At 37.1% G+C, this 26,984-nt stretch overlaps 1 protein-coding gene across 2 annotated transcripts; it reads right to left on the bottom strand.

The window, feature by feature from the left end:
• Positions 1 to 702: 702 nt before the first annotated feature.
• Txnl1 (thioredoxin like 1) lies at positions 703 to 26,754 on the bottom strand. 2 transcript variants are annotated; one of them, XM_042264304.2, is made up of 9 exons: positions 26,367 to 26,679; positions 19,307 to 19,403; positions 16,713 to 16,886; positions 14,225 to 14,347; positions 13,064 to 13,133; positions 11,172 to 11,344; positions 8,713 to 8,817; positions 3,592 to 3,634; positions 703 to 2,211 (listed from the first exon to the last, which is right to left on the bottom strand). In XM_042264304.2, exons 1-8 carry the CDS (start codon positions 26,462 to 26,464, stop codon positions 3,596 to 3,598), a joined length of 879 nt encoding a protein of 292 aa, XP_042120238.1. In that variant the 5' UTR covers positions 26,465 to 26,679; the 3' UTR covers positions 703 to 2,211; positions 3,592 to 3,595. The 2 variants fall into 2 exon arrangements, with proteins under 2 accessions (XP_042120238.1, XP_006985239.1); XM_006985177.4 differs by lacking the exon at positions 3,592 to 3,634 and having other exon boundaries at positions 26,367 to 26,754.
• Between the last annotated feature and the right edge of the window lie 230 nt (positions 26,755 to 26,984).

Raw genomic sequence — 26,984 nt, forward strand, 5'->3', positions numbered from 1 at the left:
CTGACAAAATTTTCCTATGGTAACACTGTTTCTGCTGACTGAGTATTTCAGGTTATGTCTGAGCTAGGCACCTTGATGTGAAATACAAGGTGCATACAAAGAGATTGGTTTTTTGACAAACATAGTTTGACAAAATATAATACAGTTTGACAAAACAAGCTAATTAATATACTAGTTTTCTAGAAAACACTAATGGATGGCTAGTGTTAATAACCAAGGTTACACATTCTTCCTGTTTTCTGGAAAATTGTTACATGTAAATATTTTATATATGTGTATACATATATTTACATGCAACTATATATATATATATATATATATATGTACTGTTTTAGTTTAACAGAAAATAGTATTTTTAGCTTGATGTTTTAAATGTCAACTATGCATCTTTATCTTCTGTAGTAATAAAACTTGTGGCACACAAAAGTTTAAGTTTCCTACTAGCTTTCTTCACAATTTATAACCTGAATGATAGAATATCTGTATGTTGCAACAAAGTTACAGAAGTCATATGAACAACAAAAATCTGATGTCTGATCCTTTGCAAATGTGAAGCTACTTTAACCTATTTTTTCAAGTAGTCAAATATAAATAGGATGAGGCCATTTACACTTGAGATGAGGCACTTCAATGATTACCCCAAAAGAGTAAAAATTCTTGATGTTTATCTTATTCTTCATTTCAGGTATAATAACCAGATGGTTTGCATTACAAGTATTATAAACCTTTATTTTTTGTCTTCCTTTTGATCTAAGTCAACAAAACTCTGAAATACATAAAATACAGACATCACCACAGACCAGTTACTGTACTCACATACAAATGAACTGAACACAGTTACTTAATGACACAAGTTTCAAAGAGGACTACTTCAACACTAACTTCCATGGTTTTTTCATGACCATGTAGAAATACATTATCATCAAAAGGGCAGATCTCAGCACTATTTCTAGATAAGAATGTCCTCAAATACATAAACTGAATTACAAGCTATAGTCTTATATATGCTTTCAAAACACTGAATTAAAAATTAACTGTATACAGGGCTGGAGCAGCAGCCTCGTAGAGACCTGGGTTCAGTTCCCATCACCTCCACGGCAGCTCTCAAGCAGCTGTCGCTCCTGTTCTTGGGGTTCCGATGCTCTTCCGGCCTCAGGTGGGCACTACATGTAAATGAATATAAATACATGGGAGGCCAAACACATTTTATACACGTAAAATAAACATGTAAAGCATTAAATCTACCAATATTTTAGTCGAAGGTCCAATTTTAAGTGTTAAAAAAAAGCCCATAAGAACAAATATTTTGTTTAGCCAGCCTTTTGCAAAAAATCTTCAAATAAAATAGTTGGAACAACTCATTTTCAATCTTAAATCATGTTCTCTATCTATACATTTATAGTGAATGTTTGGTGAATTTAGATAAATATTAGATTAGATACTAATTCCAATTTTCCATAAAGCCATTCTATTTTGCCAACTGTCTGAATTCAGTATTAATACCTTAATTATTAAAGAAAATAGCTGACTCTAATTTTTAGGTTTATACAAAAAGAGTTAAAAATCTTGACATGAGACCAGGTTTGGTGATCCATGCCTACAATCCCAGCATATGGGAGGCAGGCACAGGACAGCAATGGTGAGGCTAGCCTATGCTACCTAGCAAGACTCTCCCTGGAAAACAAAAAATTTGTAGGCCTGTTAACTACCAGTGACAGAAGATTACTGGCTGCTTATAATTTGAGTAAATTTATAAAGCCTAGATACCCAAATGTCTTTTGATAAAATACAAGTCAGTACTTACTCGAACATGGTTAGCTATTGCAATCCATGTATCAAAACACTAACATTCTGTTCCTCTAGAGACAGACTAGCTTTTAGCCAATGTGATTCCAGACAGAGCTCTTCTAAAACAAAAAGTTAGTCAATATTCAAATAAAAAGGAGAGAGAGAATGCATTTATATAGAATGACAAAATGTAAGCTTGGCAAAAGTAGTGACTTTTATTTACAACTGCATGTATCAAGATTACAACAGAAACACTAGTGATGCCATCTGAATAAAAGCAATGATTTACTGGTAATGGCAACAAATGAAGATGAACAGTTTCCGAAGAGAATCAAGCAATTATCCAGGAGCTGCAAATCTGACTGCAGTAAGTCTTCCAGTGTCTTTTGTAACCTAATGGCTTTCTCCTTTTTTGCCAACTACCTACAAAAACAAAACAAAACAAAACAAATTATGTACAACTTAATGATTCCAAATTATGTTTAAAAAAATATTAGCGTGGTAATGATTTCAAATCACTTTGGTCCTTGTATTAATTTTTAATCCTTGAACCTCTCCGCATGCACTGTGCTTGGACTGTTGCAGCACACTGTGACACCCTTCCCACTAAACACAAGGAATTAACACATGCAAGCTATTTTTGAAATTGTTTTAAGTAATATAATTTTTCCAAACCAGGTTGACAGTTTAGAGAAGTTAATAAAAAAAGATGATGCCATGAGTAAAACATTCTTGGTATACTAGTTTTAAACAATTAGAAATCAAATGACAATTACAAAATAATCTGTATTTAAAAGAATACACTAAATTCACGTCTTCATGCCCATTGATGGGTTTCTAGATATTTCCTTCAATATGTAAACATGAAATGAAAAAGACTGAAAATAATGAGTTCTTTTCCAGCTTTAAAAAAAAAAAAAAAAAACTGGTTGCTAGAAATGGTCTATAAGAAATGTAAAAAATAAACCTTGCATCTGAGTAATTAAAAAAAAAAATCTATCTAGTTCTGAAGGTCTATAAAAATACCCTAGTTCCTAAAAATGTCCTAGCACAAATCCTAGAAATGTCCTAGCACAAAAAAAAAAAAAAAACGAAAACAAAGAAAAACCTGGTATCTACCAATAAGTCATGAATGAAACAATCTCTGTTGGCTTTGTTCTAGAGTAATTTATCTAAAGAATAGAGTTTATCCTTAGTTAATATATTTTCACAACATAAATGTCTCAAAAGAAACCCCCTTACAATGTACTACATGTATATTTGTACAGAAAAAGATGAATATACATGCATTAATCTAAGTTTCTTATTTTAAAGTGATTCTGTCCATAATGGTGATGTCTATAGATCATTAATACATGTCTGGTCTGTGATAGAAAATAGCTGAGTCAATGTCATTCTCAAAAAACTCTTTCCATCAAGAATTATTAACCAGAGAAAGCTAATGCTTTTGAGTTTTTGTGGTAGTTTGTTTTTTCACTCAATCCAGGAAAAACTTTTAAGGAAATTCCTCTTTGGTCCATGCAAACTATGGTAGAATAGCTGAGAACGGACAATAGCATCAGAAAAGAGAAAAGTGGACAAGAGTAAGAAAAACGGGGCTTTAAAATACACCAGAATGCAGGGGAGATGGTACCACCAGTACCATAAGTGAATTTTAGCTGATACACAATGACAACATTATTGACCACTATATTACTTAGGAAATGCAAAACATAGAGCTATTAGATTAAGCAAAAGAAAACAATTAATATTAAAACAAAATTTTAGAAGATGTGATACAGTAGAAGATGCAAGTCTGCATACTGTTTCACAGGTTGACAACTCTCAACTTGCCAATATGTATTCTCTGTAAAAAAAGAAGAAATTCAGCATTCCATGCGGATTCTTACCCCAAACATAAAGCTCTTTCATTCTGTCTTAAGTCTTTACGTTACACCTCAGATAAACCAAAGTCTAGGTACATCAAAATCAGATGTTAAAAACTTTCAGTCAGTAAAGAAGTCATTGATCTTCTTTCTGCATTAAGTGTTTTAACCCAGCCTGTTTAGTCCATACATCCTTCAGCTGGACTTGAGCTCACATGGGTAAAGCATGAGAGAAAACAACCACAAAAAGATTTTGTGGCTAATGCTCCAAGGAGAAAACTCACAATTTGCAACTAAAACCTAAGGAGTCTATAACACTAGCTCTAGCTTGAAAAAAAACAAAAAACAAAAACAAACAAACAACTTATATTTAGTTTCCAAAACAACTCTCCTGTTCCTAAAATATAAAACTTTAATATGGATGAAAATATTACTCAACTAATTAAACTTGAAAGCATTTTAAAAAAATTTAAGTTTTACTCCAAAATTATTTCTCAAAGTACTGAACACAATTAAATAAGAAACAGCAGAAGGTTAAAAAAACAAAAACAAAACTGCCTTGTGAGCAACATAATATGGTAAGAAAATTAAGGCACCTAATTGCAAGCAAAATAAAGGGCCAACTGAGAGTCATGAGTGGGATGAGATCTGAAGGAGGAGGTGGTGGAGACAATCTAGGTAACAAGAAGGCTGATCCAGATGCTGAGGCTGAAGAAATCTCGCAGCGACAACTGAGGAAGGACATGGGGAGGGTGAGAGCAGGTGACAGATGAGCAATGAAGCAAGGAAGGGAGGTACAGGGAGACAGTCTATCTGTGTATTACTTCATTAAAAAAAAATCTTCTGGTTTAGTTCATTGAGTTGTATTAAAAAAGCTGAAAAATAAACAAACAGAAATGTTATAAAAATAGCGTATGTGGTAAATGGCCAGTTTAGAAAAGTCTATTTTTATAAAAAGTGATAAAGACGTGGTATACTTTTCACATGCACCTTGTTTCCTCAGAAGCAAAAGCCCCAATTTTCTCTTTTGCACACCTGTATTTTAATACAAAGCAATCTATGTAAAAGGCCTATTTTAGCAAAGAAAATATTTATTCTAAATTAAAATTGCAAGCTTTTCATGCTGTACCAAAAAGAATGCATTTACAGCAAATAGCCAAAGTATGCATGATGCCTTTGAGGGCCAAAACAGATAGAGGGTGTGTTCTATTCTAGCAAATCTAAAAGTGAACTTATAAAGCTGTAACAGCATGCAAAGTCATCTAAAGTAGCTATCCACAACCAATATTTATTAATATTACCTTGGCTTCTGTCAACTTAGTGACGTAAGGGGGAGGTCAGTGACATGCTGAAAACTAAAATCATCTACAAATAACTCACACAACAGAATATACACTGAAAATACTTAAAACTTTCTACTTCATGATCCAGTAAATCATTTTACATAGATCTCTCTCCACTTCAGAAGTTATCAAATCTATCTTCACTGACTATAGAATACATGCCACGTATACTTTGAAAATTTAAAAATCACAACACAGATCCTTTTAATATCAGACTGACTAAATTGTACAAGGAAAGATGGTTGTGAAAAAGAAAAATATCACTGGGCTGGAAATACATGAGAATACTTTGTCTTGTAAGAACACAATCTTGTTACAACAAATAGGGACAATACTGCCGTGGCATGGTAATACAGGAGCAGGAAAGTCAAATGCATTACTGTTCCAAAGCTAGAATCCAAAATTCACTGCGTTTTTAATAAGGAACACAGGGGATATGAAGTAGGAAATGGGAGGGGCTCCAAATGAGGAGGAGGGAAATCAATACAGGAGGAGGAGGGATAAGTAACACCAAGGTGGTTATTTATCTCGAGGAATCATATTTTATATTTCCCTAAAATTATACAAAATATATTAGTATACACATACACACACATCTTAAAAGAAGTTAAACTACTTGGGTTAACCCACAAAAACCATAGACTAACAAAAATCTCAGTACCAGACACAAGAAACCTTTGAAGGCTTGGTCAGCGTAGTCCAAGTGACTCCCAAAACAATATAGACGACCAATGTAGCCCTTGGTTACCTCTCAGGGGTTGAAGGTTGGACCCTATTGCTGAAAACCACACACTGAAAATACATGACTCAAATGACTTGAGCTGGATCTGACCTGAAAGCCTCTTCCTGTGGTCTAACTTTCATGATTCCAGAAAATACTACGAAAATTATCAAAGAAGGGAGGGAAGCAACTAATCAGCCCATCCAGCTGCAACACCTATGAACCACAAGCACCAGCATGGCAAAATATACATAAGAGTGCAAGAAGTGGCAGTCACATGTTGGTGGCAACCAACAGCTGTCTAACTGGAACCTAGTCTGCTTCCCAGGGCTAGTGAGGTCATGGATCTTAGAGAAGCATCCATTACTGACACTTTGCTAGACCAACATAATCCTTACCACACCCTAAATCTCATCCTTACATCCACAGGTAAGTGTGACTACCACACCTCATCACAGCTTCTCCTTACAGAATATGGAAACCATCACAGAAAAACACAACTGAACCTAATGCAGGGATCAATGGATCGTGGGGAGCCAGCTCCAGTGGATATAGCTACATCACAGCTCCTGCCTCTCTGGCTGAGGGAACACTGCGGAAGACGAGGGATGAAAGACTCTGAGAGACAGTATCAGAAGTCTGCTGTGAAACTGTCTTCTAGAAATGGCTGTATAAACAAGACAGGAACAATAGCAAAAGCAATGGACCTATTAATGCAGGAGGAGGAAAATTCTGCAGGGTCCAACTCCTAGTCAGAAAACTACGGGAACTATTAATTTCTGGGAGAAGGAGACTTAGCCTCTTTCCAGAGATGAACTCTCTTATTGGTTGTCTGATGCTGAGTCCTCAGTCGTCATACACACACAAAGAACAAGAATGGACCCAGCAGATTGTTAAATATATACATATAGAGTATGTATTAAATATAATAAAAGAGGCTATCAACTTGAGATTGAGGGTGTTTAGAAGCCCGAGAGATTTTTGCCAATGCACTTCAAAATAGGAGGGCCCCGAGGGAGTCAAAGACGAAAGTGATATAATTAGTTCTATCTTACTTAAAAATATTAAAAATACTGTTGCTAATATATGATGGATTTATTAATTATAATTTAAAACTTTTTCCTATTCAACTTTTCTTTTTGAATCCCCTATGAAACCTAGGGAGGCCTCAAACTTGATAGCAATCATACTACCTCAACTTTCCAAGTGGTGAAATTACAGGTATGAGCCACCATACCTGGATTCCCAGATTAACTATTACATAAATATCTTAATAAAAACTCTTCCTGATCCTCAATCATCTTTCATATTTAAATGATACCTGAGACTGAAAAGTAAAGAACCGCTTTTTCATGGTTTAGATAAGGTGAAGAAGGTAAAGTAAACAAATGATATGAAACAAATACCCTCAAGCAAGTGCACCCCCTAAAAGCAGCTTTGGCAATCAGTGAGAACAGACCAAGCAGCTAGACGGATGTGAGACAAATATGTAAGACAGTCATTAAGGCAAACCAGAAAAATAACAACTGAAAAGCTGACTGGTCAAAATGCAGAAGAGAACGTCACTTGCATTAAACAGAAGTTGAGTAGCATAAGCTGAAGGTACAATAGGATACTGAAGCAAAACTTAATGACAGGAAGATATTAACCTGACTTACAGTCACAAATCTTACAAAACAACTAGGCTTGTAACAAACTGCAACAAACAGTTAAAACCAATGCCAATGGCATTTAATTCAAGCCAGAAAAGCAGACAGCCAAACCATTTCTGTTGCCCACACATTTCCCCGGAAAATACATCCTAGAGGGTAAAAATGAAGCTGCTTGATACTGGCTTCTTCTGACCAAGCATTATACACATACTAAACATCTGGGCATGGCAAAGCTAAGTACAAAATCATTCCTGCAGCTTCCAAAACTTAATTATGCTATGAGACAGTAAGAGTGACTGAAAAGTAACCAGCAAAAATATGTATTATCCAGGCCTTTTTTTTTTAAAGCCAACATGTATCTCAAAGGACCATTTACTGTTAAACAATTGAATCAATTTTCTAAAATTAAATCAGGTCTGCAGACATCACTGGAAGAGAAAGAGTTCTCAGGCTGTTGTAATTCCATGAAACAATTCCTTGCATGAAGTGTGCTGGGAATCTCCTCCTCCATGAACTGGCAGCTCTAAGGAAACTCATTCCTTGTAATTAGTCCTAGACCACTGGCCAAGCACTGCCAGGAGAAGCACCATGGCCAGTGTTTTCTGTGTGGCCACACGTTTTCTTGTACACAGCTGCAGGCTTGGCACTAAGACAGCTTTCAGTGGCACCTCTATGATCTGGGTTTGTGTATTTAAAAGCCACCCACACAACTGCTACTAGTCAGAAGTTGCACCAGAAAGCACAGGAAGAGGCTGACCCTTGCTCCTCCAAGTCCTAGGTACCCAGAAAGCTCCATGGAAACCTTTAGAGCTGCATCCTTCAAAAATACAGACATGTATTTATAAAAATAGGAGAAAACTTGCACAATCACTTTAAATGCATTTGCTGAAATGTGTCTTTTCAAGACACATATAATGTTTGGAAAGTTATAACATGTCCATGTGTTAATTCTTTCATAATAAAATTATTCAAGTAAATACATTTTCATTATTATATATGAAATATTATATTATTATATTATTATTATCAGCAAAGTCCTTAAAAATCTTACTATGCCTTTCAAGTAATAATTTAACTATAATTCCCTATTATTCCTAAGCATTTTCTGTAATGAGATTATTATTCTTACTCAGATATCATTAATATGTATTCTATCAATTATGAGTTACACTTAACTAAATAAAGACTTCTTTTAGTTGAATATCTCAACATGTTATATTCATTTAACCTTCCATGAGACAGTTTTGAATCTTCATGTTTAAAAGCAATGACAACTAAAATATAAGGAATTATTCCTTTGAAACTATTTGCATTGGCCTTAAATATCATTTTAACAAACTTACTCGTTTGAAGTCATTCATATTTGTTGCCTGGACTGGAGTACCAATGAAAGTAAAATATGAAATTCTCGTTGTCTCTTCTTCACCTTGATTAGACTGAACAAATAACTGAAAAAAAAAATCAATTTATAGTTTATAATTATCATCTATTTTTCATGAGCATGCTTTAGATTTAATCTATTTGCTTTCTTAATAAAAATACCTTCCACCTTTGTAAGGATTAATCCAGATTTCATTCACTTACACTAGTAGTCCTAAGAAACTACCCATTCTCTATCTGTACTGCAATTCTCACCTTCTCTAGAGATGCCCTGGCAAGATGTCCACATATGCAAGTTCATAGTAATTTAGTGTGATGGTACAGAGAAGTCATAATTAAATCCTTTACAGAGAACACTAAAAGAGTGTGAAATTCATCATTACAATGGGTAGACTGCTGTTGATAATTTTACTAAAATCACAATCTTTCAACAGTGGAAAATCTCTGTAGTTGTATTCTTTCTAATATTCGTGCACCTATTCCATTTCCTAGAACAGGAGAAGAAATGACATTGGAAATCTGTTCCTAAGGCTATGCTCTGCCCTCTGATGTGCTTTAAGGCCCAACTCTAATTTCTCTATTTTAAAATTTCCCTCAGTATATAAAGAATAGAAGCATTACTTATACTGGATTTTGGGGAAAAAAAATTCCTCCATTAAAAAAAATACAGCAATTTAAAAATGTTCTCTATTTAAAAATATTGTCTCTCACTGAACAGCAAGCACAGGGCCTGCATGAGTCTGCACTAGGTCCTCTGCATACATAGTACAGCTTAAGCTTAGTGTTTTTATGGGTGAGTGTGTGAATGAGTGGATCTGTGACACGAGTGCCTTCTCTTGGGCACTTTTCCTTCTGTTGATTTGTCCTGTCCAACTTGGATGTGATGGTTTTTGTTTCATTGTATTACATTCTATTTTGTTATGTTTTGTTCTCTTAGAAGCCTGTTCTTTTCTAATAGGAGATACATGGATGGAAGGGGATGTGGGAAGGAACTGTGAGGAGTAGAGGGAGAAGAAACTGTAACCAAGATATACTGTATAAGGAAAAAATATATTTTCAATAAAAGGAAAAAATACGGTCTCTCTTCCTTGGATAATGTACATAGTTCTTTCTAAGACATTACTTACCAGTCAGTTTTTATTGTTTTCATTGGCAACCCTAGACTCCTTTCAAAGAGTTTATCTAATCAATTTAAATATAATAAATACAGTATTAAATCAGTTCCCAGCTTACTTATATCTGGCTTTTTTTTTTTTTTTTTTAAGATTTAATTACTTATTATGTATACAGTGAGTGTTCTGTCTGCAGGCCAGAAGAGAGCACCAGATCTCATTATAGATGGTTGTGAGCAACCATGTGGTTGCTGGGAATTGAACTCAAGACCTCTGGAAGAATAGCCAGTGTTCTTAACCTCTGAGCCATCTCTCCAGCCCCTATATCTGGCTTTTTAAATACGAGTACTCCTGCTTATATTGTTTACACTTACCTGTTTTTAAAATCCACCTTTCTTTGATTAAATTAATCAAAACTATTACTTTATTTCAACATTCATCATCATAAGAGTGATAGGTATGCCTTATGTGTCTTAGGTCACTGACTAAATGTATGGATATAATGCATAGTGTCTTGAGTGACAGTATTCTACTATTATGTGACCTTCAGTCTTCAACTTCATTTAGATAAAATGTCTCAATGAAAGCTCAGCTTGCTCACACAGCTTCATATGATCACAGAACTGTCTATGTCTAATTGAAACCCTCCTAAAAAGAACTTAACAATGCTCTCTGATCATCCAATGACATCAAGGTATCTTATCAGTGTGGCATGACTTGAAGTCAGAGCTCTGTGGCTGATTTCTCCTTTCTTTTCACAGATGCATCACTTAGAATCATCTCTGGCACCATTCAATACTCAGATATACCTTTGCTATCCTTTAAAATGTAAAACTATCTTTTTCAAAATGTCACTTTTAGCTGGATATAGTTAGTGGCTCATGTCTACAATTCCAGCACTTGGAAGGTTGAGACAGAAGGACTGTTGTGAGTTCAAGGCCAGCATGGGCTATACAGTAAACCTCAGGCCAACCTGGGATAGAGTGAGAATCTGTCTCAAAAAAAATTTTAGAGCCAGCTTTAGTAATATCACAGTAACTACACTGAAAGACAACAATCCAGAAAATTAAACAGGATTTTCACACAGGTACCAGCACTCATCACCAACAGAGACAAAGTAATCATAAATATCTCCAGTTTAAATAAAAAATGTAAATGTTCTAGAAAGGACAGATCCTATGAACCATCCTCCATTCCTCAAATTTATTGGACAAATATTACTTTAAAAGATTATTTAGCATCACCTAGAATCACAGGACAGCATTGCCGCCCACCAACCAGAGAAGATATAATAAGGAAATGCTACTCACAGTTACACTGTTAACATTCTGAAATTTAACATAACGAAGAGGAACAATGCCGTCTTCTTTAATGTCATCTTCTGTCAGCTCCAGAGCTTGAGTTGGCTCACTCCTTTCTGCCTCCTCAAAATCCATAGACCGGGGTAAGTTGATAAAAATCTTTACATATTTTGGACCCTGACCTATGGAATGGTTTAAAGAAAAACATTGAAGTGCTAAAAACTACACAGTATACGTTTCTCTTATTATCAAATGCATCTTATACAGAAACCTGTGTGGGGCCACATATATACTGGAACACACCAACATACATATCTTCAAAAACCTCTACTAAACCTCTAAGAATCTGAATATTGACAGTCAATACTTTTCTCTCCAATACTCATTGCTGCTATCTTCTTAGCCTAGTTCCACTCTATATTAGAAATATCTGCTAAATATGAATATTTAGGAAAATAACACACGCACACATACACAAACAAGTTTCTGCCCTCAATGTCAAAAGAGGTGCCATGAGCAGGGTATGGTGGTGCACACCTTTCTTTAATCCCTGCACTTGGGAGGCAGAGGCAAGCAGACGTACATAGCAAGCTCCAGGCCAGCTAGGGCTTCATGGTGAGATTCTTAAAAATATCTTAAAACAAAAAGAAAACTATACTATAATAAATATGACACTATCATTGAGGAGCTATATGGAAGGTGGCAATGGATTCTGGTAGTATATGCAAGTGAACAACCTTTCATAAAATAAACAGTAACTAAGTCTTATGGTTGCCAACAACTGATACAATTTGTTACCCATAAGGAAAACATCATTAGCATTAACACTTATCCAAAAAGGAATTAATCATAAAATTACCATCTTTTACTTTTCTTAGGTATTAGATAAGGAATATGCCCATGGTTACACTACTTAACTCCTTCACTGCCAGTATATGATTTAAAACTCATATATGTGGCTGATTAAATACACTAATTTCTATAGAATTTACTTACACAATACTTCATAAAATTTTATTATTAAAAAGATTAACACATGAAAGCATATAAAAACAAATAAGTAAACAATATTAAACCAAGCCTGGCCAGGCATGGTAGCATATGCCTTTAATCCCAGCACTCAGGAGGCAGAGGCAGGCAGATTTCCTGTGATCCTGGTCTACATAAAGAGATCTAGGACAGCAGAGCTATAAAGAGACTCTGTCTCAAAAAAAAAAAGAATAAAAAAATACAAAACCCAAAGCCTTGGCTGTTTCTGTCAATCAGTTAAAAAAGAAAATCAAACTAAACAAAGCCCCTCACTTCTAACTCCCTTCTCAAAAAAAAAAAAAAAAAATCAACAGTAATGGGAGGGGGAGTTGGAAAAAGAAAAAGACCTGGTCATTTATGAACCATAAACCCGCATCTGTAAAGCTACACTGCTATGCATGAACATGACAGTGTACTACACAAAAAGCAGGGCCTGGAGCCTCAGTTTATCACCCAGAACAAGAACAGTTTGAAAACAATCTTTCCTTTTTTGTTTTTGTTTTTTTTTCAGTCAGGGTTTCTCTGTGTAGCTCTGGGGCTATCCTGGAATTCACTCTGTAGCCCAGGCTGGCCTTGAACTCACCCTCCTGCGTCTGCCTCCTGAGTACTGGTGTCACCACTGCCTGGCCAACTGTTTGATTCTAAAAATGACTTAAAAATCTATAAATGGGAGGAAGAAATCGGTACTCTGTAAATTAAGGGGAAACAAACATTTTTACTTTAACAATTAATTCCACATTATTTGGCCATTTATAATCTTCAATGAACAACGCATGGTAGACCGACCTCTATTTAATGAAAAGGTTTTAAATGTAAGCTAAGAGGCTTAACAAAGTAGAAAGTCAGTTTTTAATTAACTGTCCTTTACTCACCATTATCTGGTCCTTGAAATTTCATGGAATAAAGCTTAACAGGTTGATTGAATGCCACGGTAATAAGTAGCTGTGAAGGAAACAGTTTAATTATAAAATGATTTGTCAACACCATCAATACAAAAAAATGGCTAAGGGGAGCTAAAATAAATGTGGCACAAACCTAGTTCATCTAACAAAACCATTGTAACAGAGATTCTGTAAGCTGAAATTAACTTCATTAGTGTGGCAGTTAGGAACAACCACCATCAATGACTTACATAAAGAATGGCAGAAAAAAAATTAACGCAGTAAACTTAAGATCTGGGGCTGGAGAGATGGCTCAGCATTTAAGACCACTGGCTGCTCTTCCAGAGGTCCCACATTCAATTCTCAGCACCTACAGGGTAGTTCACAGGCATCTGTAATTCCAGTCCCAGGGACCTAACACCCTCTTCTCACACCTCCAAGGGCACCAGGCATAATGTGATATACGGACATAAATGCAGACAAAAAACTCATTCATGCCGGGTGGCAGTGGCACATGCCTTCAATCCCAGCACTCGGGGGGCAGAGCCAGGCAGATCTCAGTGAGTTCGAGGCCAGCCTGGTCGACAGAGCAAGAAGTATTGTACAACAAATATGTAGACTTAGACTTTATAAACCATTGTGACCGAATAGAAGAGGAAAAAAACCCACACAGTGGAACAGAAAGTAAATTAAGAAAAATAACACCCAGAAGATAAAGATGGTGTGATTAAGGTGGTTACCCGACTTTCTCTGGGGCAAAAGCAACAGAGGGAAAAGAAGTCTGTTTTTATCTGGGACTAAGGAGACAGTCTTCAATGGGAAGGCTTATCTAACCAATCTCTACTGCTCAGACCCCAACTATCTGGGGAGGGAAAACACGGGAAGCAGTATTAAAACAATGACCAAGTACTGGTGGTGATCTAAGCAGCAATGGAGCCAGCCATGAGCTCTGCAATGTTCTTCCGAGCACATGGCAGCTCACACAGGACACAGAGAAGAAAATGGATGTAGATAGTGAGGGGACGGAGTCAAAGGAACTGACAGCTAACAGGAGAAGAGAGACATAAGCCATGAGGCGAGACCACTACAGGAAACAAGAGCTCATATAGTGACAGTGCCTGCCTGCCAGGTTTAACATAAGCACTGAATTACCTGCTCGTCACAGTCAGATTCCAAGAAGGACATGTCTTTTCGTAAACAGTTGTCAAAGCCATGCTCGTCACTTTCATTAAGACATTCACAACCAGCTTTGTTAATAAAAGGCATTAAATCCATCTAAAATAAAAGAAATCAAGAACTTAGGCAAAACATTTGGTTTTAGCATAAAAAATATATACTCGGATCTATGGTTCTTTCTAGATTCAGTGATTTTGAAGAAAATGTCTGCTTTAAAACAGTTACTGAAATTTTTATACTGGCCTTTCCACTTGAATTTCTGACTAAAATCTATCACTAATTATTAAAACAAAATCTAGGCTTAGCCTACATGGCAAGGTATTACAAACCCAAATTGTAGGCCTTGGTATTCCCCAGGACACTTACTACAAAGAGCTTATGACTGTAACTATGTATTTCGTGTAGCCCAGAAGCCTCTCTCAAGGACCCAGGATACTTGTAAGACAGCACTTGGGAAGTAGATGTAAGAAGTGCAGAGCTGAGGGTCCACTTTGGTTACAGAGTGAGTCTGAGGCCAACCTAGACATACATGAGATCTCATCTCAAACAAAACCAAACCATACACAGCAAAAACAAATACACACACACACACACACACAAAAAAAAAAAAAAAAAAAAAAAAAAAAACACAAAGAAACTAACACCACCAACAAATATGATCATCAAAAGAATAAGACCCCTGTCTCCAGGACTTCTACAAGGGCAAGCTAGCAAGCACCAGCAGCCTAATCCCATTCATCCTCAGCAGTACTCTGTACTTTCACTTCTTTTGGGGGGGTTGAGACAGGGTTTCTCTGTGTTGTTCTGCTGCCTGTCCTGGATCTCACTCTGTAGACCAGGCTGACCTTGAACTCACAGAGATCCGCCTGGCTCTGCCCCCCCCCGAGTGCTGGGATTAAAGGTGTGCCCCACCACCACCCGGCTGTACTTTCACTTGACTCTATGGAGTGAGCCCCTATGGCGCCCCCCCTCCTTTCATGACACCCAGATAAGAACCGGGCTCAGTCCTTTCCCTTATAGCAAGCATTTTCCTACATCTTCCTCATTCTTAACTGTGTTTAAAATGTTTTATAGAGTATATGGCTTCCTGTGAGATAATTAAAGCCTGACCCAGGGATGATCCCAAGCTGGACAGAACTAAGGCTCAGACCAACACAACCTCAGTTCAGGTCCAGGCACTACAAGGACTAAAATCAAAGATGATGACTGTGAAATTACCACATTAGTAGAATATCCCTAGCTTAGCTATAGGTAACACCGCCCCTCCTCCCCCCTTGCAGGTCATAAGGGCACAAGATTCTAAGCAATTTTTTTTTAGGAATTTGGAGGTTGCTTTTCTTTAGGACACACCAGTTTAAAATCACTGACACTGCAGTGGAGCCTGGGCAAGCGTCCCAGGGAACTTGTGTCTAATCCTTTCTGAACACAGCACTGTGAGATCACCAAGTGTAACCAGTCCCTGCACCTTCTCTTTCCCTCAGCCACCAGTTCCCAGGCTGCAGAACGACTTCATCCCAAAAGCAGCCTCAGGGGCACAAATGAGAAATGTGTTTTCTAGTCTTCCTGCTTGGATGACCTGTCAATCAACTTTATCTTGTACACCACAATGACAAGTACAATGACCTAGTTCAGTAATTATCAACCCTGGCTCAAAAACACTGTTTACACGTTCTGATTGGGTGTTATTTTAAATAAATTCTAATTGTATAGACTAACAGAAAAATAATTAAAGATTACCACATACAACCTGCACACAAAAGAAGCTCTTGTGTCTACCTGACTAGTTTTTCAGCTTGAATTTAAAGGGTTTACAGACAGGAACACAGTGATTTGCTTTACTGAATCTAATATAAAATTTTTAATGTAGTAGCTTCAACTTGAGAAACAAGTGTAGACCATAAAATACTATTTCTGAACTCTGCTTCCCTCCTGAATAATCTAAAACCATGCACAACTGTATTAGAACTATTTATGCTATACAACTTCAAAATATTATCCTTTGACTTCTTCAGCCTTCATCTCAATTAAAAAAAATAGTACCTTACTATTAAAATACATTGAATACTAAAGCTACATTTGATTCTAAACCAAACAAAACTAGACTATAGGAAACTAAGTAACATGGGCATTCAGTACACTGAAGCCATTTTACATAACTATAAAAATAAGAAGTATTTGTCAATGCTATGTTTTCCACTCATAGAAGGAAGACAAGCATTAGAATATGGCTACTTAATAGTTTAGAAATTAATTTCAAGTGGAAGTATATTTAGCAGAAGAAATTTAGGGGGAAGTGATTTACAATGTAGACAAGATTATAACAGACAGACAAAACTCAATAGTCCACTTTAGTTTGAAAAATCTCCATTTGAAAATATTTTGAATTAGTAAGAAAACAGTAACTTTCATTTCAAGCAAATAACACCCAATTTAAGACTCTGTTTTTAATCTTCTGATGACATACGTAGCCCTTCGGAATGTCTGTGTCCTCATTGCTTCCAGGATCATTTTCCAGATGCTGCTTGATTTTCTCTTCTAGTCCCACAGCATCTGCTCCTTGATACTGATCAATTCTCACTTTGTTTCGAAAAAACAAAAATGTAGGTGTCGCTGATATATTGTTGGTGGCAGCTGTTCCCTAGAATTGGCAAATTAAACAGTGATAAAATTAAAAAAAATCTACCATTTTGATTTTTCATTCTACAACTTTAAGCCAATTAGAACAGCCCAAGTCCTAACCAGAAAGGTAAAACAATGTATTCCTAATTGTTATTTGAGAAAGAACAGACTGGGCTCTTCCAGAGGACTGGAGTTTAATTTCTAGCACCCACATGGCAGCTCATAACCACCTGTATGACTCCAGTCCCAGACGATCTAATTCCCTCTTCTGGCCTCTGCAGGACACAGGCACACAGGTGGTACTCAGTCAGGCATACAAGCAAAATACCCATGAATATTAAAAAAAAAAAAAAAAAACCCCAAGAAACAAATGAAAAAAAATCTTTTTTAAAAGGTAGACCTACTGTAAGGGAGTTCCTATGGAGATACAGGTCTATCCACAATAGAGAACAGCTGTTTTTGTTTTTTAAAACATTAGTTTTATTGTCATATACTTTATACAACAGAACTACCTTCTAATACAGAAATTGTGCTTTATGGCAGGCAGCTTTCTTATAATTACACAGTATGAATTTTTCAAAAAGAAATAACCAAAGGCTGGGCATGGTAGTACACACCTTTAATCCCAGCACTTGGGAGGCAGAGGCAGGCAGATTTCTTGAGTTTGAGCCCTGCCTGGTCTACAGAGTTCAGGCCAGCCAGGGCTAAATAAGACTGTCTCAAAAGAAAACAAACAAACAAAAACCAGAAAGGTAATGATGAGTCAATATAAACTACTGCTGCTAAGAAAAAGTATCCACCTGAAAAAGAAGAGCCAATCTATACCACCTGTCAAAAAAAGGGGACAGGACAGTGTCTTTTGTCTTAAAAAAGGGTTGCCCTCATTCAATTTCTACTCTTACAGAACCGATTTCAGGTCATCATAAAAATAATAGCTATCTTTTACATTTTTGCTCTAGTTCTACAAATTAATACGAAATGGAAATCAATAAACACCAGAGCACCCCTGTTGAAACTTTTCATGACAGGATTTAAAAACCAGCACAGCAAATCTGCCCCCTCACATATGCAGGTTGTATGAAGAGACACAGAAGAGACATCATTCAAAGGAAAAAGCATAAAGGTAACTAAGGGATATCTTCTCTAAATGTCACAGCACTACCTTAAAAAAAGTGAGACAGAAATATGAGTTATTCCCTGGTATGCATAATAAAAAACTCAAGTAAGTAAAGTCAATAATATATTTTAGTTAAGTCGATATGTACATTTCAACATATTCAACATAAAGATAATGACATTATTTTTCTTTCATAAACTAATATACCTAAAATAAGGACTGTGATACCATCTATTAACATTTAATGTAGGTAAACAAAACTAAAGTGTGTAATATTGGACTTATACAAGTTTTTCCTAACATTAAAAAAGTTTAAAACGCCAGGTGGTGGTGGCGCACGCCTTTAATCCCAGCACTCGGGAGGCAGAGGCAGGTGGATCTTTGTGAGTTCAAGGCCAGCCTGGTCTACAGAGCAGATCCAGGAAAGGCGCAAAGCTACACAGAGAAACCTTGTCTCAAAAAACCAAAAAAAAAAAGTTTAAAACAATTCAGATTGGGCAAAAATATTTACAGAACATAACAAAGTACTTTACCTCTAGCACAGGGCAAACACAAGAAAGTAAAAACAAGAAAGACATCCAAAAGAAAAGTGCTTGGAATAGGCAACTTGACAAATGAGATACTTAAGATAAAAATTAGTTAATAAGGGCATTAAGGAAATGCAAATTGAAGCTACTTTTACTGCAGCAGGTAAAACAAAACTGTGGTATTCAGAATGAAGAGGAACTGAACTTTCTTTCATGCATTGTTCTTTTTTTTTTTTCCTTTTTTTTGGTTTTTCAAGACAGGGTTTCTCTGTGTAGCTTTGCACCTTTTCCAGGAACTCACTTGGTAGCCTAGGCTGGCCTCGAACTCGAGAGATCCACCTGGCTCTGCCTTCCGAGTGCTGGGATTAAAGGTGTGTGAACCACTGCCAGGACTCATGCATTGTTCTTAACCCACAAAGTATAACCACTTTAAGGGGAGGGTAGGCACGTGGAACTTGAAGATAATATTATAAAGTAATGAAATTAAATCAAACTACTATCAAAAATTCTCCACTATACCTTTATGATCAATAAGCCAATGCCTCAGCAGAAGATACAGAACTACTAGGTAACCTATTACTTTAACAACATTGTATTAATTTCACCTCATATTTAAAAAAACTTGAAATAATACTTTCCTAACCAATGTAGTCAAAACGGCATTCATAACAATCCTAACATTCTCCTGTCTTCTAAGGAGTAAGCATCATGTAAATAAAGACATAATGGGTAATATTAATGTTGGATTTTGATCTGTTTCATTAAAAAAAGGGGGGGGATGCTCTTCTGCCTTACCTGGCACTGATGTACATCTACTTCCAAGAAAACTGCCTGTGGATATTTATTACTCATAGAACTGAATGCTGGAGCAATCCTCAAACACGGTCCACACCTGTGAGAAAGACAGCTATATTCAGTAAAATAATACAAAGACTGTACTAACTTACACTATAAAGCATTTATCAAGTTAAACAAAACAAGGCAAACGGATATTCTTGGCTTTAGGCACTCTAATATATTCATCTGGGTCATTTATAATACTGTATTAATACCATATTGCTTTAATGAGAACAGATACAATATTAGGTCTCAGGCTTAAGATTGTAAAATCTTTCTGTTTTGTTCCCATTGAAAGAATACAAAAGAAAATAAAGGGACATGTTTATAAATTAAAAAAAAAAAGTCAATGTTGTCAAATCAATCCTCCTTGATTAGGATTAACATACAATTCCAAATTTTTAAAATGAACTAACAAATTTATAGTCTAACATTTCTGGGGAAACACAAAAGACAACCTAAGCTGAGGTTTAAAGCTTTAAAAAAAAGAATTACCAAGTATTAAGACCTAGCATAAAGATTTACTAATTAACAGCACTCAATACAATCGGTTGAACATGTTATTTGAAAACATTTAGAACTCAAAATGATCTTAAAACCCTAAAACTAGGTATTATATCATTACTCAAAAAGTATGGCTATCAGAGCATTCTAAATTTCAAATGTTCAGATTTGAGACATTTAACTGGTAAAGTCTACACTAACTATTCCAAACCCCAACAAACTCTGGAAGCTCAAACACTCTGAACCCACACATTTCAGAAAAGGAATAGAGTGTGGAACCTAACACAATTACCTTCTACGACCTAAAGAACAAGGTTCAGTGTGGCAGTGCATGCCACTAATCCCAGCACTTGGGATTAATGTAGGTACATCTCAGTGAATTCAAGGCCAGACTGTCTACATAAAAATTCAGGAATCATTAACATATGAGGTCATTTTAAACAAGCTAAAATATACATACAATTTGAGACTACTGAAGAGAAAAATACTTGAAGCACTATGTAAGATAACTTCAAATTTTATAAAAATTATTCATAAGTATAATCAAAGATAATTTGTTAATCCAAAAAATATTAAAAGAAAAAAAAAGGCAAGTGGGGCAATGAGAAATATAGCAAACGACAGACTCAAATCTAACTATACCAGTAAGATTAAATATAGTTTGAGAAATTAAATTAAAAAATTAATAAACAAATTATAACCAGGTATGGTGGCATACACTTTTCATTCCAGCACTGGGGAGGCAGAGGGAGACTGATCTCTGCAAACCGGAAGCCAGCCTGTTTACAAAGCAAGTTCTGGGCTGGGCGGTGGTGGCGGCGGCGGCGCACGCCTTTAATCCCAGCACTCGGAAGGCAGAGCCAGGCGGATCTCTGTGAGTTCGAGGCCAGCCTGGGCTACCAAGTGAGTTCCAGGAAAGGCGCAAAGCTACACAGAGAAACCCTGTCTCGGAAAACCAAAAAATAAATAAATAAATAAATAAATAAATAAATAAATAAATAAATAAATAAATAAATAAATAACCAAAGCAAGTTCTAGGAGACCCATCTCAACAAACAAACAAAAAGAAACTGAAGGCCAAAAAGTAAATAAGTTGTGCTGTTCAAAACCCAACATCCAAGCCGGGCGGTGGTGGCGCACGCCTTTAATCCCAGCACTGGGAGGCAGAGCCAGGTGGATCTCTGTGAGTTCGAGGCCAGCCTGGGCTACCAAGTGAGTTCCAGGAAAGGCGCAAAGCTACACAGAGAAACCCTGTCTCAAAAAACCAAAAAACAAAAACAAAAAACAAAAACAAAAAACAAAACAAATCCCAACATCCTAGTTCGTAAAAGGGCCACAGGTAGGACAATTTATAAATTCAACCCAATCCCAGTCCTTTTTAAAGGAGCTATTCAGTTTTTATTAATAAATAAAATTGTTTCTTATAGCCATAATATTAAATGATATTCATACGCTTGATAACTCCTCCCCCCTCCCGCCTTCTTCAATAGTCAGTGCTCTTATATTTAGTAAAGCTTGTATAAATATGCATACAAACAAGGATAAAGAAAATGTATGCACTTTCTAAAGCCTCATTTCAGAAGGTTTGTTTTTCCATAGGGGATAACTTTCAAACAGGCCATTTCTAAATGCATTGTTACTAAAACACAACTATATCCATAACTGGTTATGTAACTCACATAAGATACATTTATTTTAATAAACTTTATTAATAAAATAATATACTTTGGCCATTTGCTACATTCATAATTCACAAATGGGAACGCTCAGTAGCAGATCATTTGCATACCATGTATGAGGCCCTAGATTCAATCCCCAGCCAAAAAATAAAAACTCCAAAGAATTATGTCCTAGATGCTAACTCTTTAACTACCATTCTCAAAAGTCCATAACAGATCTCCAGTATTTAGTTGCTGTTCTTTATAAAGCGATGGCCATATACTACAAGCTGCATGCTCATGAAGAAACTATATACTCTTGAAAAGGAGCAAGACTACAAAATACAATTCTTCTAACAGTTTTAGAATCCAAAAGAGATGGGAAGGAGCCCAAAGATGCAAGAATCTGGGACTGTTAATGATGATGTATTTCTTATACTTAGTGTTGATTATAAAGATGTGATCACTTGAAAAATTGATCAAGGTACACATTTTAGTAATTAGTGTATTCTTGAATGTTAGTCATCAAAGCTCCCCTGCCAAAAACCAAACAAACACTTCCGATTGAAACCACTCCTAGGTTTCAGCATTCCCTGGCCTTCACCCCTTCACTAACTGCACTCACAGACAGTTAATCTGTCTAGCTCCTACAGGCTACTGGGCTCTTATGTTGGTAAACTACTTTCAGTCCTCAGCAATTTTGTAATATGTAATTAATACTTTCCACATGTTAGTAATACACTTTTTAACAAGCTAAGGTACTACTGGGACACAACATCCTCATACACACCACTAGCATCCTTCCTGAATGGTTAACTATGATACCTGCTTTAAGAAAACAAAATACAGGGTTAAAATGTCAATAACAGGAAGATTTGACTTACTGGAAAAAAAGTAATATATTTTCTATTTCAAGATAAAAATCATTCATATCATACTAATGGGGAAGAAACTATACATTCTTTGAGCTTAGCATACCACAAACCAAAGCAATAAAACAGCACTTTTGATAACCACTCAATGTATCTGGCCATATTTAAGAAGCAACTATTTGGACACAGTTATTTTAAAAATCTTACCAGAATAGGTATTTTTAAAACACCTTTCCAAAGATTTTATTTTGTGTAAATGTTTTGCCTGCATGTATTTATATGTACCACGTTGATGTCTGATGCAGTTGGAGGCCAGAAGAGGGCATCATATCCCCTGGAACTGGAGTTACAAGTGGTTGTGAGCTACCATGTGGGTGCTGGAAATTGAACCCAGGTCCTCTAGAAGGGCAGATCATGCTCTTAACTGCTGAGCCATCTTTCTAGTGCCAGAATAGGTATTAACATATAGAATTAATTCTCTTAACAGTATGAATAGATCAATATTATTCTCATCTTGTCAGGAAAATATAAGAGAGTAAACTGAATTATTGTTAGGTTAAAATGTTAAGATTATAATGCAGATAGAATTGTAGTTAATTCATTTAAAGCAATCTGTATTAAAAAAATAGATTACATCAGAGACTGAAAAAGATATAATATGCCAATGTTCACAATAGTGTTTGTTATTTTTTTTTCTTTCTTTCTTTCTTTTTTTTGGGGGGGGGGTGGGGGGAGTTAGAGACAGGGTTTCTCTGTGTAGTTTTGGTGCCTGTCCTGGAGTTCACTCTGTAGTAGACCAGGCAGGCCTCGAACTCAGAGATCCGCCTGGCCCTGCCTCCTGAGTGCTGGATTAAAGGCGTGAGCCACCACTGCCCTGGTAGTGTTTGTTATTCTTAACAGCTAAAAGCAAACACAAGTCAAGTGTCCATCAACAGATGAATGGATAAAATGATATATAAACACAATGGGATATATTTGCAACTATAAAAAGGAATGAAATACTGAAATATGCTATGCTACAGATGAATCTTGAAAACATACTAAGTGAAATGACTAAGAAGAAAAAGAAAGCATACATTGTTATGGTTGCACTCACATAAGGTGCCTAAAATAGGCAAATTCCTAAAGACTGAAAGTACAATGGAGACTACCAGGGAGTAGGTTGATATGAAGAAGGTGGAATCTAACAGGTTTGTTCTTCTGGAAAAGTGAGGATGGGGAGTTACTACTTAACAGGCTGAGTTTCTACTTGAGATGATAGTTATTTTAGGAAATAATAGTGATGATAACTCAATATTGTGAATGAATGTACATAATACCACTAAGTTATACTCTTTGAAATTGCTAAAATGACTCCATATAGTGGTGAATACCTGTAATTCCAGCATTCAGAAGGCTAAAACAGAAGGATCACAAGAGGCTAGTCTGAGCTAAAAAAAAAAAAAAAAAATTGCTAAAATCAATTTTATGTCATATACATTTTATTATAAAAAAAAATGGGGCTTGAGGTGTAAGTCAGTGGTAGAGTGCCTACCTAGTATGTTCAAAGGCCCTACATATATAATGAAGAGCTTTTGAAGATTTCTTGAACAAAGCAATCTATACACTGCTTGAGGAATATTAATTTAGACAAATGGTTGATAAGCCATGTACAATTTAGCTTAAAGTACAACATTGAAGTGAAAAATAGGCTACTAGAAAAAATTACGCCCAACCTAAAATGAGGGAACATTAGCTTTCCCTGAGCAGTTTCTGACAGACTTTATTGGACATAGTTCTTTGCAAGTCATCAAGTATAAATAAAGCCAGTTACACTGACAGCGAGCTCAGAGAACAATGAATGTCTTGACTGCCCATGGTAAAAGAATGTTAAGGATATTTTAAAAATAAGAAAGAATGCTAAGGGTAAATACAAACTTACTGGATTCCCAAGTGTTACCTAAATATTCTTTTAAACTAAAAATCTTCTCTAAATGTAAGCACATATTTGCCTTAAGTTTTTAAAAAAATGTCATTTTCACTCCATAAAAACATTTTAGTAAGTGATTCAGTTCTCTACCAATCAATGCCCACAGTATGTTAAAAAGGACACCATACTGCTAACAGAAAAGTGGCAGCAGCAGCAGCAATGCTTCCCCACCTCTCTCACTTCAATCGAAGACTCTTATTACTCTACCCCTGGTGTGGGAGGGGGGACGAAGTGTAAACCCTCAACTGACCAGAATGAGAAGGACGGACTAAAAGTAAGATTCCTTGTTGAAGCCATCCGTCCGCTCTTCTGGTATAGGCTAGTCAACAAATGTGCAGGTATTCTCCTAGTACAAAAGCTACAAACATGAAAAAATGGCTAAAGCTGAGAAGACACATCTCTAGAATCCTGACATTCCTCTGAGACATGTCCTAATACCTGACACAGCCTAATCCCTCAATTTAATAAATGTAAAAGTATCATGTCACATGGGTACCCTATTTCCCTCTATTAAATGAATGTACTGCCCCTTTTCAATTCTTTTTTTTTGTTTTTTTTGTTTTTTGAGACAGGGTTTCTCTGTGTAGCTTTGCGCCTGGCCTGGAACTCACTCTGTAGCCCAAGCTGGCCTTGAACTCACAGAGATCCGCCTGGCTCTGCCTCCCGAGTCCTGGGATTAAAGGATTGCATCACTACCACCCCGCTTCCTTTTTCAGTTCTATGGGAGCCTGGCCCAAAACAAAACAAACATCACCAACAAAACCCTCTAACCTGTTTTCATCTCTATTTGTTCTCCAATCCCCTTAAGCTCATCTACATTTGTAAACTCAACATTCACTGAACTCTGTACTAGAAACTACTAATTTTCCCTCCGGCATTAAAAATAAAACAAACAACACAACTACACGGGCAAGTGTACCTGTTACATAAACAGTGGTACTGGAAGTGGACTGCTCCCAGTTGGTATGTGTGTAAATGATGCCAGAAGAATCTCTAAATGAAGATCTCCAAACCTCCTAACTATGTAGTGCTACACACAAGAGATCTGTAAATACACACTGAATTTTGGCTCTTAAGGCCTACTTCCAATTTTTGTATAAGAATATTATACACACGCCTTTAATCCTAGCACTCGGAGGCAGAGCCAGGCGGATCTCTGTGAATTCAAGGCCAGCCTGGGCTACAGAGTGAGCTGCAGGACAGGCACCAAAACTACATAGAGAAACCCTGTCTCAAAAAACAAAAACAAAAAGATTATACACCCAATAAGCGACCCACCAGCTTTTTAATCCTTTATACTGTAATTCTATCCAAAGACAATTAACATCTTTTCCAATCCCGATCATCATAAATCATTAAGTTAAAAAGGCAATTTGGTCAAACACAGAGGTCTGTCCAACCGGTGACACATAAACACTGTATTTTGTGTCTGTAATCTGCATACACAGAGTAGCCCAAGACAAAAACCAAGCATGGTACAAAACTACGCACATTACAAAATCATTTTGTCCCATTAACTTAATTCAAAATGCACCAACTATGCCTTAAGACTACACGTTATTCGGACTCGATGGGCAGCCTCGTCTGCATCTTTCAAAGGCTTTGCAGAAATGCAGGTGAAGAGAAATCAAAGCGTTTGGAGAATCAAGCTTCCAGGGATACTAAAATGCAAATGATAGCTGGTTCTTCGGAAAGACAGGAACCGGCGCAGGCAGTCGAGGTTGAGACTCCTACGAGCCCCCAAGAGCAGAGGACATCGGCGAATTTAAAGTCGGCGGGACCCACCAGATTGGCTTCTGTGCCCGCCTGGAAGCCCCCCTATGCACATCTGAGACCCTCTCTCTTAGAGCCGAGGCCTAATCCTGGCAGCGGCCTGGGCGGTAGTCACCACCGGACATTCCAGAGCATTAAGACGACAGGAGAACTGGGACCCGGAAAATAGGGGCGGGAGTGGGGGAGATGGGGGGGAAAGGAACCCACAGAGGAATGCCAACGGGGCCCAGACTCGGCCTTACCCTCTCATGGTGAACTTGACCACAGCAAGTCTGGAGCCCGCCCCACTCAGCTCCGGCTGGAAATCTGGATCGCTCCCGACCGGCTTCACTCCCACCATCCTCACGAGACAACCCGGCGGGGCGGCCGCGACGCTTCCGGCTTCGAAACTTGAGAAGAGAGCCCGAGCGAGGCCCGAGGGAGGCTGCGGGAGGCCGGGGCCTGGACGGGAGCGGCGACCACGACGTGTCGTCCCGGAGCGCTGAGTGCCGAGTCACGCCAGGGAGCAGCCGAGCCGAGGGGGAGGAGACGCGGGCTGGGAGGGGAGCGAGACGGGAAAGGCGCGCAGCACCCAGCAGCCACCGCGCCGACCGAGCCTTGCCTCCGCCGCCTTTGACGTCATTTCCGCGCCTTCCGTTTGCCGGCCCACCTGGACCTTGCGCTGCTGGAATGGCGCAAGGCGCAGGCGCAGACGTAGACGTAGGTCCAGGCTGGAGGAGTTTGCGGCTCCGCTAGCGTTCAGAATTTGCTTCCGTAGCTTCACTAACCTGGTTTTGTTTTTTTTTTTTTTTTTTTTTTACTTATTACTTATTCATTCATTCATTTATCTATTTATCTTTACCTGTGTGTATATATATATC

The sequence above is a fragment of the Peromyscus maniculatus genome, chromosome 19, assembly GCF_049852395.1.
Source record: "Peromyscus maniculatus bairdii isolate BWxNUB_F1_BW_parent chromosome 19, HU_Pman_BW_mat_3.1, whole genome shotgun sequence".
NCBI classification, from domain to species: Eukaryota; Metazoa; Chordata; class Mammalia; order Rodentia; family Cricetidae; genus Peromyscus; species Peromyscus maniculatus.

Coding starts and splice junctions, on each gene's coding strand:
- Txnl1 (XM_042264304.2), bottom strand. CDS start 26,464: ATGGTGGGAGTGAAGCCGGTCGGGAGCGATCCAGATTTCCAGCCGGAG. Junction 19,404..26,366: donor GTCAAGTTCACCATGAGAGG/GTAAGGCCGAGT, acceptor TCTTTCTCACAG/GTGTGGACCGTGTTTGAGGA. Junction 8,818..11,171: donor AGAATGTTAACAGTGTAACT/GTGAGTAGCATT, acceptor TTTTTTTTTCAG/TTATTTGTTCAGTCTAATCA.